We start from the raw sequence: 15795 nt of genomic DNA, 5'->3' as shown, positions 1-15795 counted from the left end.
ACTGTAGTTATGACTAATAGATACCATGCTCTCTTGAGTAGGAATAGATGCTGAAAGATTGGTGATAAGGCTCTGAGTTCTAGAATATCATCCTCTACTTACCTGCCATGGAAGGCAAGACTTCATTTTATTGTTGGAAAATTCTATATCTTGTTGGTTTGAATTCATTTTTAGCAAATGAATTGTAACAAAACTTCATTTTCTTAGAGCATTCCTTTGCCCACTTCAAATGATAAAGGAGCCAGGCATGGGAGTGCACATACCTATAATCCTATCGACTCAGGAGGTAGGAGAATTGCAAGTTTGAGACCAACCTCAGCAACTTAGCGAGGCCTAAGGACTTAAGGAGATCCTATCTCAAAATAAAACATAAAAAACGGGCTGGGGAGGCTGGGGATGTGGCTCAGTGGTGGAGCGCTTGCCTCGCACATGAGAGACCTGGGTTCAATCCTCAGCACCACATTAAAAAATAAATAAGTAAACAAAATAAAGATAAATTTTTTAAAAAGGCTGGGGGACAGGGCTGGGGATGTGACTCAGTGGTTTCAATTCCTGGTACAAAAAAAAACAAAAAGAGGCACTGTTTGATATCCCTGGTTCTATGAGCTAACCTACACATTGTCAAAGGAATCAAGAAGCAAAACCTCAAAAATTTTTGACAAAAATCTTAACTTCAAAGTACCTTAAACAGAAGTAAAGAGACTGTGATAATCAGCTAGGGTTTGAGAAGAAGTTTAAATGATTAGATTTTAATGTAGGTATTTTTTCTGGGACCAAATGATCTAATTTTCATTTATTTGGGGAAGATGTTCTAAAACAGCAAAGACTTGTGATCTTTCCACTTTGCAATGTAGGTGTTCATTTCTCTTAGCCCTTCTTACCTCACTTGGTATCTATATTACAAATGATAGGAAGGCAGGTAATGCTATCCTGAAACACAGAATCCTCCCTCAGAAGATAACCAATTATTTGGTGAGAATTAGAAACTGCTTAAAATTAAGAAAACTCTCAAATCATCACCCATGGCTACCAAAATGAGTACACTCAAAATATAATCTATGAAGGAAAATAAGTAGCACTTCATAGTACCCAGCTATTTAGGTTTGGAAGCTACACAGAGAAATTGGAGCTTCTGGAGATGAGACATATGGAGGATCCTACAGGGTGATGTATCTGAAGAGGGTATGGAAGCTCTGAGATCTTTCTCTCATATCACACCCTATTCATTTCTTATCTGGCAAGAATAGCGAGGCTGGTAATTCAGATATGCCAAAGAGAAGCCATAAAGTGTTTTGTTTTGTTTTTTTAAGTGAAAAGGTAAAAATTCTCCACTTAACACGGAAAGACAACGATCATATGCTAAGGTTGCTAAAATCTATGATGAAGAAACAAATGCTCAGCGATGTCAAATAACATACTCACTGTCCCTCAGTCATCACAAACTGGAATTTAAAACTGGGTGTTAATGGCTACAATGTACAAGCTCTTCTAATTATACGAAATTATCTCTGTTATACTTATTTACCTCAGGATACTTGCATAAATACCTACCTGAATATGACTATAAAAAGGGACGGGGGAAAGAGCACACTTAACCATGAGCAGACAAGAATCATTCTTATTTCTTATAAGAGATCACTAAAAACTGTTTCTAACAACATGGGAAACTGAGGTTGAAAGGAAACAGACATGATCTCATGCTGCTAGTAGTAATACCAGTTACAACCTCCAGACAGGATCTTATGGGCAAAATTACAATTTGTACATATTCTTTGATGAGATTCCATTTCTTATAAAATGTCTTCTACCCAAAATACTTGTTGGAACATTGCTTTGTGCTTAAGACTGGAAACAAACTAAATGCTTAAAAATAGATGACTAATTAAATTCAATTACTGTATATTTACATAGTAAAATGCTATGCAGCCTTTTTTTTTTTTTTAAGGAACAGAGAAATTCCTCATGTACTGATATGGAACAGCCTTCAAGATATGTTAAGTGAAAAACGCAAGATGTAAAGCAGTATACATTAAATGCTGCCTTTTGTGTTAAAAAAAAAAAAAAGGATAAAATATACACATAAAATCCTGAGAGGACATACAAATAAGGCACATCTCTTAAGGGCATGTAAGACTTGACAATACAGAAAGTATTTATTCTGGCTCTTACTTTACAGCAGTGTGAGAAGATCTGACAGATATACTCCTGGGTGTAGCGGGACCTGCTCAGCAGCGCCATGAGGTGTGGTATCACTGTGGCATCCTGGAGTGGATGGGAATGAGAGCATAGCAACAAGGAACTTAGGCACTATATACACATTTGACAAAGTACTTACATGAGCAGGTACATAGTTTAAGCCTCTTATCCTAATGGCAATAATTCATGTTTCTTTTGAAGGAACAGAGCAAAACAAAAACAACATGGCCATCAAAACAGCTGAGGTCAAGGACATGGAAAGGGACTTCAATATCCATCCTTGAAAACTATATACATATGAGGACAGGAACCTCTTAACAGCTCTCTCACAAACATCCTATATCCTAATAATAAAATAATATATTACAATAAGACTAATCATTTCTGGAATCAAAATGAGAGGTGATTAATGAGATATAGAGTATAAAGAAGTATTTTGAAAGAATTATAAAATAAAATTTCACCATTTTGATCTCTGAGATATATGGTAAGCTTCAGTAAAAACTACAATCTCGCATAATGACTGTAGTTGGCTATTTGCAATCTGTACAAGACAATTTATATGATTAGCAATTTTTCAACCATAAAACCCACTGCCTATCACCTTCACTAACACTTACATGGTGACATAGGAAAAAAGAAAAATCAAACAACCCACTGCAGGTTCTTAAGTAACTATTTATTTTTAATACAAAAGGAATTACAAACTGAAAGAGAATTTGGCCTTAAACACAGATGGACTTAGCTCAAGTCTCCTAGTCAATGTTGTCACAAGTCCTCAAGCTATGCTTCTCAAGTACAAATGTGCCTGCAAATTCCCAGGGATTGTTCTTCACGTTCAAATTCTGATTTGGACAGGAATCTAAGAGTTTGCATTTTAACTAGCTCCCCAACAGACCACATTTTGAAGACCCTCACAGAGGGCATTGAAGAAAAAAATGCCAAGACACATAAAAGCTAAGAAAAATAGCAGGCTGTTCATTCCCTAAAATGGAATATTTTCCCCTGCTTGTTAGTATAATCTCTGTGTTGTCAACAGCAATTTAAAAACAAAACACAAAACCTGAAAACCTCAGAGAAAGTTAGGTACAAAATGCAGAGAAAGAAAAGGAAGAGAGAAAATGGAGTTTCAAATAGAGCAAGAGGAAACAATAGTTCCACTGGCAGGACAGAGGGAAGCAGGAACATCGATAAACAGGATTTCAAACTAGAAATCCTGCCCTCTTCTGACTAGACAGTCCTATTTAGTACTTGAGCTGCTGCAGCAGCTGGGTCTACCTACACTGAAGTACTGCTCTCTGTTGCTTCTCCTCATCTGACACTTTTTACAGATTCCCCACTGACTCTGAAGTATAAAATCTTTTGAGGCATAAAACTGAAATGTTTCATAATTTCCATGATCTCACTGTCTAAATTTAACCTACCTGTATCTTAACTGTTGTCATGTAAAAAAGTTAAGTTGACCTAGACGAGAATTTTCCAAACTGCACCATAATCCATTAGTGGGACATAAATCAGTTCAGAGAGTGAGGAAGGAGTCAAAACAGCTGTCTAGGATTAATTTCTCCCCCTCTTTCCCCAGGGCTGGGGTGGGTGAGAAATTTCTAGGGTAGAGAAGACAGGTCATTGGTTTAATCTCTTTGTAAACATGACAATATGACACCCAGAAAAACACTGTGACACTTACTACAAAGAGCAGTCCAAAAAGCAGAAGCATTTGAATTACCTGGAAACTTGTAGGCAAGGCAAACCCTCAGGCCCTATCCATCTTATTATTCAGAAACTCTGGAGGTGGGGTCCAGAATCTATTTAACAAATCCTCTAGGTAATCTGGAACTCGCTCATGTTTGAGAACTACTATAGTAAACAATCTAGACTTATGAGGCATAAGTCTCTTAAGAAGGTCACATAAACCCTAAGGTATAAAACTGAGACATTTCATAACTTATACACTTCTTACTTTGTGAAGTGACCCACAAAGCTCACTTAGAGACCTTATGTATTATCGAGGCCAGAAGAGTATGTATCTATCTGATGTAGGATGAAGTATGAAGCCCTGTACCATCTCTTTCCATGCTTGTTTTCCCTGTGCCTCTTGTTTATTTATATTCTTGAAATACTTATAAATCTTGAATATGGATAAGATTTCTGATTTCTGTGTATCTGATCAAACAAATGATTCTTTGTGAACTCTGAGAACCACAAATGGCATTATTTGTTTTTAATGAGAAACAACAAAAGAGAAACCAGAGGACATCAAATTTGTGGAACTGTGTTGTGATAGTTGTCTCAGAATTCCACACATACATACACACACACAAAGTTATACATGTGTATACTGAGGCAGTGAAAAATATGTTTTTACTATAGATTGTAGATAGTGCTTCAACAACACTGGCCTAGGTAATTTTCATTAAGAAAGTCCCACCAACAGATTAAAAAGAACCCTTGATAAGTCCCTGAGGCATCTGAAAAACCATTGACTGACTCCAAACATCTTTGGATTCTCTTATGGGTATGCCCTGATTCTGGTCTGTCAGCTAAGCCTCCTGCAAGCTGGTTCTGGTCTCTCTCTCCAACTGAGACTAACAGCAATGCCCTCTCTACATCAGACTGTTCTGCCCAACATACTGCAATTGCTTCACAGAGATCCTTCCCAGAATGGCCTCCTTCCTCTCCAATTCTCTAAATTATCTATTATTCAAGACCCAGGACAAATTGTAGCTACTCTACAAAACCTACTTTCCTGAACTAGAACATAAAGTGAGAAGAACTCCCTACCACTCATTTAGCATAAAATATATTCCCTTAATATACACAGAGATAAAAATTGATCTTTTTTATTTTTAATAGTTTGCAAATTCCTCTAGGATCTGAGGCTATCTTCTTATTTGTCTGTTTTGTGGTGCTGGGGATTGAACCTAAAGCCTTGCTTATTATAGGCAAATGCTCTACCACTGTTCATTTTTAAACAAAGCCTAGAACATTTAATATTTGAAAATAATCAGGAACTCAAATACTTCTTGAGACTTTTTGTATATCACAGCTATGAGTCTGAAGTGATAAGCAAATAGCCTTTAGTGAAATATAACCAATGACCCCAAAACATCCCAAACTCACTGTATACAGTAGTTCCTCTGGAGTGACAGGACTGGTGAAGATGGTACGTAGGCATCGGAGACAAGCTTCAATGAACTTCAGGTCTGGGGACAGTAGTCCTATTAACAGAAACTACATTTGAGATTCATCTTCTCAACCAGTACTTAAAACACTGCAAACTCACTCTAATCTTTTCTTGTGTGAAATGTCCTCCCTGCATACCTTGTAGTAAGGCAGGGATAATATGGCAGTCCAGCAGAGACTTGACATTGTTTTCAGTACCCATAGCAAGACTTCCCAATACCACTGCACATTCCGTTTTCAGCTCTGTGCTTGACGTTTCTTGCTGAAGCAAATACAACAATCTAAAAAGAAGGCACTTGATAAACAAAGAGACTAAAAGAACAAAAGAAAATTAAAATATTGTGACAAAGGAATGTGATACATTCTACATACTAAAATTAGAGTTGATTAGGCTTATTTGAATTTCTCTAAGTAATATTTGTTTATATTATCTGCTACTTCAACAAAGAAACATCTAAAAAAAATCTAGAAGAGATTTTCTTCATTTTGAACAACAGGACTATCATAGGACCTCAGAGTTTATCAAACTGTAAATCTGAGAGTTGTGTACAAGTGGTATCTGCAGAACAAGTGTGATAGTCCATGTTATCTGCTATTCCCTAGTTGGTCTTTTCAAAACATGCTGGATCACAAACTCAAACCAGAAATCCAGAGCTATAGTGTTGAGATGGCACAGGTCTAACATACAGGGAATAATCTTTGTGCAGTTTTTCAAACAAGGAAAACTTTCTTCTCTTCAATTCTCCCATGTGGGGACTGAGGAAATCCTCCAAATTCCACTCTAGCCCAGCTAGCCAAACAGCTAATCACCAAACAGCTAATCCCCAAATGCTAATGCTCTACCACTTAGGATATTCTCTTTTACATTCTAATTTCATGCTCCCTAAAGCATTATTTAGATATACTGCACACAAACCCTACGAATGGCTGCTGGTCAGTGAGGTCAAACACATTAAAACCATTAATCCTGTATTAAAAAATAAAAATATTTTTCAAAATGTATAACAATTTTTGAGAAAAAAAACCTTGGTTCTAAGTAGCAAAAGCATAAAGAAAGTTATATAAATATCACTGCCTGCCTAAAAGAAAAGGTCGTCAGAAAAATCTAACTTCCTATGATAACTCAAGAAACAACAAATTCTCAAAATCAGATTTTTTTTAAAAAAAGCAGGATTAAAAATCACACAGAGACAATTCTACATAGATAGAATCATCTGATTCTTGACAAAGCTGCCAAAAACATGTTACAGAAAAGACAGCCTTTTAAATAAATGGTGCTGGAAAAACTGGATATTCTTATGTAGAAGAATGAAACTGGATCTCTATCTTTCACCCTGTACAAAAGTCAACTCAGGGATCAAAGACTTAGGAATTAGACTCTGGTCTGAAACTGCTAGAAGAAAACAGGGTCAACAGTATGATATAATGGCACAGGCACCAACTTCCTCAATAAGATACTAAAGTTCAAGAAATAATATTAAGAATAAGTGTGTGGCATCAAGTTAAAAAGCTTCTGCAGAGCAAAAGAAACAATTAAGAAGAGAGAACCTATAGAATGAGAGAAAATCTTTGCCGGATACTCTTCCAACAGATAATTAATATCTAATATATAAAGGACTAAAAAAAACTCCAGAAGGAAAAAAATCCAATAACTCAATCAATAAATCGGCAAATGAATAAATGGACATTTCTCAAAAGAAGAAATATAAATGGCTAACAAATGTATGAAAAAAAATGTTCAACCTCTTTAGCAATCAGGAAAATGCATATCAAAACTTCACTGAGATTTTATCTCACTCCAGTTAGAATAAAAATAATAATAAATGCTGGCAAGGATACGAAGAAAATGGTACACTTATATGTTATTGATGGGACTGTAAATCAATATAATCAAAAGACTAGGAATGGAACCACCATATGACCTGGCTATCTCACTCCTTGATATTTATCCGAAAGTACTAAAATCAGTATACTATAGGGATACAGGCATACCAGTGTTTATAGCAGCACAATTCACAATAACCAAGTTATGAAAACAGCCTAGGTAGTTCATCAGTAAGACTAATGGATAAAGAAAATGTAGTATGTACACACAATGGAGTTTTACTCAGTCATGAGAATGAAATTATGTCATTTACTGGTAAATGGCTGGATGGAACTGTGGAACACCATGCTAAGTAGAATAAGCCAGATCAGAATGTCAAGGGTTGAATGTTTTCTCTCATATGTGGAAGATGGGGGGAATTCCATAAAAAAAAAAAAAAAAGGACTCTCAAGAAAATAAAAGAGAGACCAACAATGTAGAGGAAGAGGCTAGAGAAGAAGGGAGAAGAGGGTGTGGAGAAGTACTGAGGAACAAAATCTACTAAATAATGCTATGCCATATATGAATATACCACAATGAATTCCATTTATATATACTATAATAATGTGCTAATTGAAACAACAATAATAGAAGGAGATTAGCAGAGTGGGGCAAGCTGGAATAAGGCTGGAGAGGAAGGAAAGGGAAGGTACTGGGGAATGAAACTGATCAAATTAATGTTATGTGCATGTATATTATATATAATACATCAACAAAAAAAATAATTTAAAAAAACCAAGCAGAGTTTTTTCCCTCTCTCTTTAATTCAAAAATGTCTTGAAAATTCTAATAAATTATCCACTCACACAAAAACTTTGAGGACTCTAAGGAGATGGAAAAGAAATTATCAGGCAGGTATACAGTCCTATGGATCCATCCAACAAATTCTTACACTGCAGGGTTAATGATCTTTCTGAATTTCCAAAGAGTATTAATATATTAACTTCTTATTCCATTCTCTGGAGATGTTTATTAGAGATGGTTTACATATGTCAAGGCATTCATTTTTTAAAAAATAGACAATACAGAAAAAAGGGGTCTTGTCCCTTAGAGTAAGAAATACATTAAGAATGTATTTAGCATGAATGGCAGAAAGGGCACAGACAGCCAACATACCTTGGAACAGCTCCTAAAACAATGAGGTTGGCTTTCTGCTTGTTGTTTCCAATTACAGCATTTTTCATGTCTCTGAATTCAGGGGAAGAGAAAAAGGTATGAAGTATGTTGAGATATCACAGAGAAACATAAACATCAAAGATTAACTCATTCCACTTTATCATGCAACAAGTTGGGCTGGCAAGTACAGAAATCAGTGACAAAGTCAAAGCATTGACCCTTTTTCACCTGGACTACTAAAGAAAAGGGACTGAGAGGTGCTAAGTGACCATGGGAACTATAAAACAGAAGAGTAGTGTGGAAAGTGGGAGATATCCTGCATACTGGCTAAGACCTCCAATACAAGCAGAGTTGGGTTCTTCTAAAAAAGGCTCCAGTCCTTTGCCCATAAAGGAATACAGGACAACTTCAGCATATATGGCTTGGGGTACCATTTTATTGGTTTTCTAGTGGCCATTTTAGAATTTCCAATTCATCAATTTATCATAATCTTAAAGCGATATTTTGCACTTATTTTAAGAGCCTTGCAAGTGTACTTCCATTTCCTGTTCTTTCCACTACTAATGTAACACACTTTACTTTTAAATTGGACAGAAACAACAAAGTACATTGTTACTATTTTGCTTAACCAGCCAACTGTCTTGTAAGATTAAAATATTTTAAGAACCACTGTAATATTTCTTAAACATATTCACCAGTATTTTTTGGTTTAGATACAAAGAACTCTTTATTTCCTTCCCCACAAGTAAAACTCTATTTCATAATAAGAGGACTTCTATCAATTAGCTCAAAAATTGATGATTGGTTCCAAAGGACATGTTGAGAAAAAATGTACAGCTCAAAACAAACCCAGAACTACTAATGTTTTAAAAATACTTCCCTGATTGGACAGCACTGCTATCTTAATATATAGCAGGAGTTCTCAAAATGGGCAGGGAGGCATTATCGCCCCCAAACAGTTTTTAGAAGTGTACAAGAAAGGCAGGAAATGGTTTTAGAAACAGATAAAAAGCATCTTTGCGTAGTTTAAAAGAAAACTGAAATTTTCAGTATTGTGCTTCTCCTGACCAAAAAAAAAAAAAAAAAGAAAGATGTGCTTTTTATCACTATGGAAAAATCAGATCACCAGTTCAGTGGCATTTGTATCAGTCAATACCACATATCCATAATCAGTTTACATTGTGGTTCTTGCATCCATATTATCTCCTACTGCAGTTAGACCAAAGCATTTACATATCGCAATATTATAAATTATATCTTTCTTTTCTCTTTTTATATTGTAAGCAGATGAGGCATTATATTATTTTGGAATTATGTATGTAAGCAGGTTATATATCTGTGAACTTAATTTCAAGAGAAAACAAGAGGCATTATAAAATATTTCTAATAAGGGATTAGGGATGTGGCTTAGCGGTAGAGCGCTTGCCTCGCACATTCGAGACTCTCGGTTTGATCCTCAGCACCACATGAAAATAAATAAGTGAAATAAAGGTATCATGTCCAACTACAGCTAAAAAATAAATATTTTAAAAAATATTTCTAATACAGGGAAGTTAGGTATGCAAATATTAAGATCATTGGTAGCACTGAAGTTTTTAGCTCAACCATTTCTTTTACATCCCAATAAGTTCCTAAACACTGATTCAACATCTCTTTTTACTTTTCCTCTTCTGGCTAGTAGAGCTTTATAATACGTAGAAATTTTCTGACAATCTTAAAAGTTACAATCTCAAGAAGTTGTACTGTTAGCAAAACATAAATCTTGTAGAAAACCTGAGGGGAAAAGTTACTTTAAAAAAATAAATAACTGGGGCTGGGGTTGTGGCTCAGCGGTAGAATGTTCACCTAGCGCGTGTGAGGCCCTGGGTTTGATACTCAGCACCACATAAAAATAAAGATATGTGTACAACTACAACTAAATTTTACATATTTACAACACCAGATATATTCACTGGCATGTAAAACTCTGGTGATGGGCTGGGAATACAGCCCAGGGGTGGAACACCTGTCTAGCATGTGCAAGGCCCGGATTCAATCCCCAGCATGGTGAGGTTGTGGTGGTAACGATCCTTCTTTACATTTACCTTCTTCAATTACTATAGAAAATTACTGCTATGACAAAGGAGGTGCTGAAAGTAGATTCTCCCCACAAGTTTTTGAACAGCACTTTTACAAGCCTTGAGCCAAACACTGAAATTACTTGTTCTCAGTATCTGCATATAGGTCTTACACAGCCTGAGATATCCCTCTCTGTAAACTATCCCTCAGGTTTCTATATGGTTTATAAGAGATATATAACAATAATTTTTTATTTTGTTACTAAACCAAATGAAGTTTATTGAAGTTTTTATCAAGTTCTGACATATGATTATAGAATGGTAAAATATCAAAACCTCAGTTCAGTTAGTAAATTGTAGTTTGGGAAAGGTTTCACATCCAGGCTCCTGCCTCCTTGTGGATGCCTCTGTTTCCTTCTTACAGGCTTAGTTTCAATTTATCAGCTTATAGATCTTAACTCTGAGGCTATTCATTTACTTTTGTCATTTTCCCTTCTCTACTGTGTTCAGTCTTCACTAAATGCAGCGCATTCATCTAACTATCTACTTAAGAGTCTACTTTGTGCCAGGTGCCATTCTGGGTACCCTATTACAGAACTCCCCACCTTAATATTTTCCCAGTTTCCTCTCCATTCTTCCAAAACTAAGCAGAAATGAGGTATTTGTCTCCATATTACCTATGAGCCCATTTCAAACATTGGCAACTGTGCTAAAGTAAATGTTTTTATAGACAAAGCAAACAAAAACCACTCCAAAACCAATTTTCCAGTTCTCTTAATTTACAAAAAAAAAAAAAAAAAACAAAGACGTGAAGAGGCAGCCAGTGGTTATAGACTAAATGCAAGCTGAAGAGAACACTTATTAATAAAAATGAAGTAATGTCTAAGGAAAAAAGAATTGTTTTGGCTCTGGTAAGAAAATATATCTATGTTAATTGGTGGGGGGGGGGATTTTCATGCCCAGCAAATAAATTCTGTTCAGTTATTATTATAAAGGGATGCTAGTAGGTCACTTCTATGAAAGGGATAAAACCAAAAGAGACAATAATCACCATATTTCCCCCTCTCTGGCAGATCTAAGTACAATGTAGTGTCTCTCTCTCTCTCTCACTCTCTCACTCACTCAACATTTCTTATCCCCTTCCTCATATGGTCCCTCGGCTAATTTCATTCATCCTTCCAGTCTGAACTTAGGTGTCAATGTCACTTCCTCTAGGAAGCATGACCTGAGACCTCAAGGTCTGGGCTAGGTGACCCTCCATCAAAATAAACTTATCACTTGTTAGAATAGAAATCTATTCATCTTTAGCAGCATTAAAGTAAATCTGGCCTGGAAATATCAGAGAAGTTACTGTCAAGGGATCATTAATTATAGTGATTTGAGAAAATGTACTACATAGAAATATGTACTTTTTTTCTTTTTGCCACACTGTGAGGATTGAACTCAGGGCCTCACCAATGACAATGAGCTACATCCCCAGCCCAGAAATACATACTTTTTTAAAAATGCAAACGCAGTTAACATCCAAGATGGGATATGCAAAATCTATATATTATTTAAAGCTTCTAAAATATGCCATAACTACTACATTACTTCACCTTCATTACATCTTGTATAATATTAACCCCATTTTACAAATGAGGAAGTTATAACTCATGTTTGGAGATTTTTTTCAGAACTCCATATTAAATGACAGAGTCAATAATCTCAACCAATGTCTTTTAAGCCAAATGAGTTTTTGCCTTACCTCCAGCACATTAGGAATTTATAACAAACAGATGGAAAATAAAAATGAATTTGATAAATTCAGTTCCTTTTTCACTTTTTACATCGTTATACAAAATAAAAGTATCTCTAAGTTTTACTCAGACATCCTTTTCCCAGAGATCAATGGAATATAACCTTCTGCCTATCAACTTTAAATGTGGGACAGTGGTGCCCTACTTATATTCTACTGAAACTCAACTATTAGTTTTTGAGCACAGTACTATAGTGGGCTATTTGAAGGACCCAAAATCATCACACAAGGAAATGCCCGTTCTGAAGAGTTTAAGATCTCTTTAGAAAGATAAAAATAATACTAACAATGTAAGGCAGTGTTATGCTATAAACTCAGTGTTTATATGGACAGGAAAATTTGATGGTTAACATATCATTGAGGCTATGGTAGGAACTAAGACAATCCTTAAAAAATGGTCAGGACTTGGATAAGTGGATGGGGAGGGCGAAATGAAAAGCCTTCACAGATAATCATATTAGAAAGGAATATAGCTTGTTTCTGGGGTGAGACAAGAACTGAAAAGAAGGTTAATTTCAGGGTAGCATGAAACAAAGCTAGAAAAGTAACAGGGAGAAAGGACAAACTAAAGGGAGATGGATTAAGGAGCAATTATGGTTTTGAACACAGAGGTGGCATGAAGGAAGCAGTGCCTAAGTAAGATAAGCTGAATGTGGAATGTATTGGCATGCTGATAAGACTAGAGTCAACGGGGACCTAAATGGCTGATGCTTCCCCTTTATGGTTCCAAGGAGGCTGTGCTTTGTTATCATCTTAGTATTCACCAAACTATATGTTGATTGCCTCTTTAGTTATTTGACTTCTTCATTAGACCTTTAAATTATCTAGGCCAGTGACTACATTATTCATTCTTAAACATCCCTATACTAGCACAATGCATGGCACTTAATAAATGTTAAAGGAATTAACCAAACCCCCTGGTGATCTGATTATGTGAGAATAATTAGGATAACAGCCACTGGAATCATTAAAATAAAGGACATTTTGAGGAAGAAGTTAATGAGATGATTCAATAGGTACAGGAAATTTTTTGTGGCGTATCTTGAATGACTAATTCATGTCTGGACACAGAAAACATTAGGAAGCTTAAAGATAAGCACCTATCCTGACTTGAAACACACTGAATTATTTTGAAGTGAGATAAGAATATCCAGGTAGAAAGGCAAAAAAAAAAAAAAAAAAAAAAGTAAGCCTTGAGGATATCCCACTTCCAGGGGATGAAAGAAGAGAAAACAATATTAAGATGTTCTAAACATGCATTTGTCAAGTAACATTTTCAGCTAAAATCTAGACAGAATCTTAAATTTGCAAACTAATAAATGAGGCACCCACTTTCACGTGTAGGTTAAACTTTGTACTTCATTTCCTTTCTTTGCTCTGAAAGAGATCAATTAGGAAAAAAAGAGTCTCAAATATTAAAACATACACAATGCCTACTGCAATTATGTCTAAATTAGAAGATCATAAAGGTAATCAATACTAAGAAAAAATAAACACTAAACTATGTCATTAAAATAGTAGCAAAAACTAACAAAAAAATTGGAATCTCCTAGAGAAACAAAATTTCAGTCAATAAGCATCTTTTGCTCTGAAAAAAATTAGAGAAAAAAGGCTCAAATATTAAAACATACACTGTAAAACATACCACAGTTACCTCTAAATTAGAGGATCGTAAAGGCGATCAATAGTGAGAGAAAGTAAACACTAACTATGCCTAACACTAACAAAAGCTAAAGAAAAAATTTGAATATCCTTGAGAAACAAAGTTTCAGTCAATCAGGTATAAGCGCATTTACTTCTAAACAGTCAAAAACAGCATAAATTTTAACTGAAAACCTATTATCCTCTAAAAACAAAAATTATCTTTAAAAAAGTATTGAAGGTTGAAGCCCCAAGCTAAAGATCAATATTATTTTCATTTTGAACTAGTATTACTTTTCACTTACCTGAAGCAGCTCTTATTTAGAACACAACTCTATAATCATGTTTAGTCTAATCAATATAAAGTAACCAAACATTATAGTGGATACTAAAAACTACAATCTGATAAGGTTTGACCTACTTATGAACACTCACTGTTCATAAGACATTCACCCATAAAATAGGGGGAAAAACCATATTTATAGGTAGCTAAGAATAAGGTAACAAAATAAACAACCAATAAAAATTATTTGAAGTTTGAAAATTATAAAAGTACTCATTTTCTGCCCTCACGATTATTATAAAGCTGTTTTTGGAAAACGCAGTATTAAAACACCCAGTACAATAAGCTTTCCATTACCAAGCTTGTTTGGGTATTCCAAACTAACAACTGGCCATATGTAAATTGCCAATTTAAAAAGAATTTCATAATGATGATCTATTATTCAAACTAAAGTTATTTTTACAAAAAGCTTTAAAAGGGAGCAAACTTTTTACAGAACACTTTAGCTCAAGTTAACTTAAGTACTTATTGTATATCTACTAGATATATAAACCAAAAAGACCTGAGAATTGACAGCAAATTTAGTTTCATACTTTTTTTTATAATGGGGATATTGAACTCAGGGGCACTCAACAACTGAGCCACATCCCCAGATCCTTTTTTTGTTTTGTTTTTATTTAGAGATAGGGTCTCACTGAGTTGCTTAGGGCCTCACTAAATTGCTGAGGATGGCTTTGAACTCACAATCCTCTTGCCTTAGCCTCCCAAGCCACTGGGATTATAGGCGTGCATCACTGCGCCCAGCTCATTCTTACAAATTATTCTGTGATGCAAATTTTTGGAATACATGTAGTTTCAGATATAGTTCTGATATGTATAAAACCATCAAAAAATTATTGTAAATATTTAATCTTCCTTCTACCGCATTTTAATGGCTCCTTAATAACAAGTGAATGCATAAATTTTAAAATTAAATACTAGCTCAGAAAGTAGGATATTTATTGTATTTAATTCTTTATCAATATATGAATATAAATCACAGTCTCCAAAAATGAAGAATACAGTTTAAAACAAGTGCATTAGTAATGCCCAAATATTTTTGTAGAATATTTAAACACAATCATTCAAAAGACACATAAAAACGTATTAAACATTATAGAAAAATGTGGCAGCAAATAGGCAATTTATATATATGAAAATATATATACACATAGGCATACAAATATACAGCTATTCTTGATGTTCAAAGTTAATATTGCACACATACAAATACAAACAGCTTATATGTATGCAGGACTCCCAATATTATCTAACAAAGTCTGGAAATCTTGCCACCCTTTTAACCATAATTCTGACTAAATTCTGTTTCAGAATACATAGTTTTAAACAAGTAAGACTCAAGATTACTCTATTACATCTGATATTAGCACTGTCTTTGTAGACATTCATTTGTGTATGGGTGCCTGCGTACTGGAGATTGAACCCAGGGGCACTTTACAACTGAGCTACAACCCCAGTTCTTTTTTTTATTTTTGAGACAAGGACTCACTAAATTGCCCAGGCTGCCCTCAAACATGCAATCCTAGTACCTAAGACTCTCAAGTTGCTGGGATTATGGGCGTGTGTCACCATGCCTGGCTACTCAAAACACTTTTTA

The 15795-nt window shown here is 35.0% G+C and overlaps 1 protein-coding gene across 11 annotated transcripts in view; it reads right to left on the bottom strand.

Annotated features, from left to right (window-relative positions):
• Positions 1-15795, bottom strand: part of Armc8 (armadillo repeat containing 8) — a 98869-nt gene that overhangs the window by 55346 nt on the left and 27728 nt on the right. For 5 of the 11 annotated variants that reach the window (XR_013436536.1, XM_021728261.3, XM_040269851.2 and 2 more), the window contains 4 exons: positions 8360-8431; positions 5518-5660; positions 5317-5414; positions 2170-2262 (listed from right to left, as the gene is read on the bottom strand). Coding sequence is in view for 10 of the 11 variants with exons in the window: in XM_040269851.2 (XP_040125785.1) it covers positions 2170-2262; positions 5317-5414; positions 5518-5660; positions 8360-8431 (406 nt within the window). In the remaining variant the exon portion in view is untranslated. Of the gene's footprint in view, positions 1-2169; positions 2263-5316; positions 5415-5517; positions 5661-8359; positions 8432-13546; positions 13592-15795 lie in introns of all 11 variants that reach the window. The other 6 variants (XM_040269853.2, XM_040269854.2, XM_078043382.1 and 3 more) reach the window with 3 other exon arrangements.

This window comes from Ictidomys tridecemlineatus, chromosome 3 (assembly GCF_052094955.1).
Source record: "Ictidomys tridecemlineatus isolate mIctTri1 chromosome 3, mIctTri1.hap1, whole genome shotgun sequence".
Classification (NCBI taxonomy): domain Eukaryota; kingdom Metazoa; phylum Chordata; class Mammalia; order Rodentia; family Sciuridae; genus Ictidomys; species Ictidomys tridecemlineatus.
Note: the sequence above shows the minus strand (reverse complement) of the source record. Positions and strands in the feature narration are given on the sequence as shown.